Source organism: Tupaia chinensis, unplaced genomic scaffold (genome assembly GCF_000334495.1).
Source record: "Tupaia chinensis unplaced genomic scaffold, TupChi_1.0 Scaffold000211_1, whole genome shotgun sequence".
Lineage (NCBI taxonomy): Eukaryota > Metazoa > Chordata > Mammalia > Scandentia > Tupaiidae > Tupaia > Tupaia belangeri.
The window spans coordinates 567,771-571,907 of record NW_006159686.1 but is presented as its reverse complement, the minus strand read 5'-3'; the positions used below and the strand labels follow the sequence as shown (position 1 = coordinate 571,907).

Here is a 4,137-nt window from a genome sequence, read left to right as displayed (position 1 = left end):
TCCCTCTCGATCTCTGGGTCTCTCTCCAGCTAGTGTTTGTGCTCTAGCAAAATCATAAATCACGGTGTAACGCCAGTGCCCAGAGCGGTGGCGTCCAGGTGGAAGCTCTGGCCTGCACCGAAGGCTCCCGTGGGCTCAGGAACGCTGGCGGGCAGAGCTTCCTCCAGGCTGCCTTTGCGGGCCCTCTGGCAGAACCCAGGGCGGCTCCCGGCCTCCTGAAGGGCAGAGGCCTGCCAGCCCTGCGCCCTCTCCCCCTGGGCCTGCCATCTCAGAAGTTCGCCCAGGACAGGCGCCCCGGCCCTCCTCTGCAGCAGGGGGCACTGCTGCGCAAGGGAGCTGAGCTCAGAGGTTCTGGTCGCAGTAGCCAGCCAGTGCCAGAACAGCCCGAGGTACGACCTCAGAACCCAGCCCTGCACATGGCCTGCAGGCTGCAGTGTTCTCTGGGGGTTCCACCCTCTGCTGCCTCCTCCCGTGGCAGACACAGACACTGGTCCCCACTTTCTTTTACCCTTTTTCTTTTTTGTTTAATTTTACACATTGTCATTATTTTATATTTTATTTTTGAGAGGTTTTTGCTATAGGGCGTGTGCACTCGCCAGCGAGACAGAGACAGAAAGCAAGAAATCACCCCTGAGGGGATGGCCACGCCACAATCCCTTCTCCATTCTCTCTGGATCTTGGGCATGGACACACACGCGCCCAGAGTCAGTCCAAGCCACCGGACCCAGGACTTGAACTGCGGTCAACTACATGGGAGTTCAGCGACATAGCCATTATGCTAACTGCTGATCCCTATATTTTATTTTTGAAGTTGACCAGATAGACACACACGGAGAGAGAAGTGACGTGAGAAAGCAAGCTGCCAGGTCCAGGACTAGAACCACAGTCAGCCATGTGGGAGTCTGGCCACCCTAACCACCACACCACCTGCAGGCCCCTTTTTCTTTTTCTTTTCCGGCTCTTGCCAGACCGTACATGTCCGCACGGGAGAGAGAGAGGCTGCCCTGCCGTGGACTGCCGCACCAGTCCCCACTCCTCCCGCACCTTCCTCTCGGGACTCGAATACCTGGGCCTCTCTCACCTTCCTCCCCAGAGTCAGCCCCACCAGGTGCTGTTGTCCCACTTGGAAACGGCGGTAAGTGAGCCTCACCCATCACAGCATTCATTTACTCACGCTCAGTAGTCAAGGCCAGCCCCGCAGCTGTGATGAGCCCACAGACACTGCGTTGCTGGCCTCGAGAAGTGGGTTGTCAAGAGGAAGTGACAGTGTCCCTGACTGCTGTAGACGTCAAGTGTCCCCTCCTGGAGGGGCCACATGAGCAAAGCGCTGGCCCGGCGAGGTTCAGGTCCGGCACGCTCTTCAGTGCACACGCGTGTCTGTGTCACTAAAGGAAACAGTGGCCATCAGGAAGCAGGAGTGCCAGGGGACTTGGCAGAAGGACACAGAGGCCAGCAGAGGGGGCGGGGGGCGGGAACAGCTCCCTCCCGGCTCAGGACAACCTGCTCAGGTGGGCACACTGAGCACCTGCTGTGGGCAGGCCCTTTTCCCGGAGCTGGCAAGTCCCGGAGGGGCTCACAGACTGCGTGGTTCTCCTTTAGGGGCCAGACACCCACTCGAGACCTCAGTTGCTGGCTCTTGCACTGAAGCGCACCCTGGCCCCCACTGCCCCGTGGCCAGCTGCTCCCCCCGCCTCTCCTGCTGTGCCCCCACCCCGGTCCCCAGGCTGCCTCTGGGCTCTGCGGTCCCAGAGTGTCCTAGGTCTCCAATTTAGCTCAGCCACTGGAAGGTGCCCAGAGGCTGTGTGTGGTGAGAGGAGCAAGGAGGGGAGCCGTCCTCTCTCCCTGGGGCCTGTGGCTACCCTGCTTCGGCCCCTTCAGGGACAGGGCACGCACCAGAGGCAGACAGAGGGCCAGGATCCCGCTCCGGGGGATGCAGCGGTAGGGGCTGGCCTCGGCCAAACGGCAGGAGCACCGTCGCGGTGCTCTGTGCACTGGTGTCCGTGGGGCTGGGGAGACACAGGCTGGAAGTCCCCCATGCCACCAGGCAGGGAGGGAGGCGGCCGCACCCCACGGGCTTACCTTGCGCCAGGGCATGCACTGCAGGAAGATGGTCTTGGACTGGCAGTAGGTCTGCGGGGCACTGTCAGTCCTGACGCAGCAGCCGCTCCGGCACTCAGAGTGGCCGGAGCAGTTGTACCCGTTGGGCTGCAGGCCACAGGAGACTGTCCTTTCTGCTGCCCGCCTGCCCCTTTCCCCTGACCCTTGCAGGGGCAGGTGGGAGCGTGGCAACGGGGTGCTGTCGCACTCTCCACCCTCCAGCGCACCCCACACACCTTTCTCCAGGACAGGCACTGCAGGAAGACGGTCTGGGGGGTGCAGAACTTCTGCGGGTTCAGGCTGTTGGTGACGCAGCAGCCGCTCTGGCACTCGGAGTGGTCCTCACAGGCCTGTCCGATGCCCTGAAACCCCGCGGGCTCTGTTCACCTGCTCCAAGCAACTCCAGTGGGCCCAGCACTCCACAGGGCCTCCTGCACCCATTGCTGATGCCCATCTTTCAAGCTCAGGCGGCCACCACCATGGGTCACCTGCGGACTGGAGCTCCCAGACCAAGTAGGCCAGGCAGGTCAGTGGTAGGGTGCCCATGGTGAAGGGTCCCCACGTGGACGAGGAGTGAACTGAGTCATAGAGCTGAAGGAGCAGCTGGGTCAGGCTTGGAGGCCAGCTCGCCACCCCTGTGCTGGCAGTCCACAAGCAAAGAAACCGAGGCTCAGAGAGCGTAAGGGATTGCCCTAGGATCACACAGCGCATGAAGACATTCCAACTCACACCTGCCAGCCCACCTAGCCTGTCTGCTGTCACCTCTGAAGAAGGTGCCATGGTAACAGTGGCCTTTGACAGTGATTCAGGGCCCTCAGTAGGTTTGTTTTGTTTTGTTTTGTTTTGTTTTTGAGAGGTTTTTTGCTACAGAACATATGCACTCGCCGGAGAGACAGAGAGAGATAGAAAGCGAGAAATCACCCCCCAGGGGGGATGGCCACATCGCAATGCCGTCCCCATTCTCCTTGGGATTTTGGGCACACACACACACCCGGTGTGCGTGTTAAGCCGCCAGGTCGGGACTCAGACCGGTCAGCTATGTGGGAGTGCAGCGACATAACCACTACGCCATTTGCTGGTCTGCCACAGTGGGTCCTAAGATAGGCAAGGGGTTTTCGGAGCTGCGTGGCAGTGGGTCGCACCTACTGCGTCGGTGTTAGGCACTGAAACTGAGCAAGGTTTGAAATAACAATAATAAATCCATTGCTAAATAAAACTTGCCATAAGTAACAAAACACTACGGGAAAATGCGTTTTCAAAAAGCGAGGTGCAGAACAGGGGGCCGAGGGGCCTCTCCTGTTAGGCTCCATTTCTGGAGCCTGCCGAGGCCTAGAGGACAGGCGGAGTCCAGAGGAAGGACAGCCACATTAAGACATCACAGGCCTGGTAGTTAAGGCCCTGGATTGCCTCATGACCAACTGTGGTTCAAGTCCTGGACCCAGCGGCTTGAAAATCAAAACAGCTAAATAGATAAATAAAAACATGTAAAAAAATCACCAGGGAATTGTTATCTCAGGAAGGCCCCACAAGGGCGGAGACCTGGGAGCCCCCAGGGCCCACTGAGGCCTGCTACCTCAGACAAGGGATATGTTAACGGGCACGCGTCCCAGGACCGTCCATTTCTCCTAAGAGTGATGAGGCCGGGAGGCAGTCCAGCAGGGCCGGTTTGCATCAGGGCAGGGGAGGGAAGGGGCTCAGAGGACCTCAGGCGACAGGGCTGGGGGTGGTAGGTGTGGGGAGTCTCCTGGCACTGGGGCAACTCGCACAGTAAAGGAAGCAGGAGAGCCCTGGGCCCGGCGCCCGTGCACACAGCCGTCTGGCACACCCCCGTCCCGGGAGGCAGGGCCGCAGGCCAGGGTCCCCGGTCCAGGAGAGTGGGGTTGGGCAGAGAGGGCGGGAGCTCGCGTGGAAGAGACGGCCAGGACCCCAGGAGAGCGGCCAGCGTGCCTGCGGAGGCCCGGGCGCCTCACCTTGTGCGACAGCGGCATCACCGCCTTGTGGACAGCCCCACGCGCGGACAGCATCAAGAGCAGCAGCTGC

At 60.4% G+C, this 4,137-nt stretch overlaps 1 protein-coding gene across 1 annotated transcript; it reads right to left on the bottom strand.

The window, feature by feature from the left end:
- Positions 1 to 910: 910 nt before the first annotated feature.
- Positions 911 to 4,131, bottom strand: LRCOL1 (leucine rich colipase like 1). The gene is given in 6 exon segments (XM_006147356.2): positions 911 to 1,385; positions 1,894 to 1,973; positions 1,976 to 2,006; positions 2,080 to 2,205; positions 2,334 to 2,459; positions 4,068 to 4,131. Coding segments are annotated over 6 exon segments (420 nt in total). The 5' UTR covers positions 4,122 to 4,131; the 3' UTR covers positions 911 to 1,382.
- Positions 4,132 to 4,137: the final 6 nt, after the last annotated feature.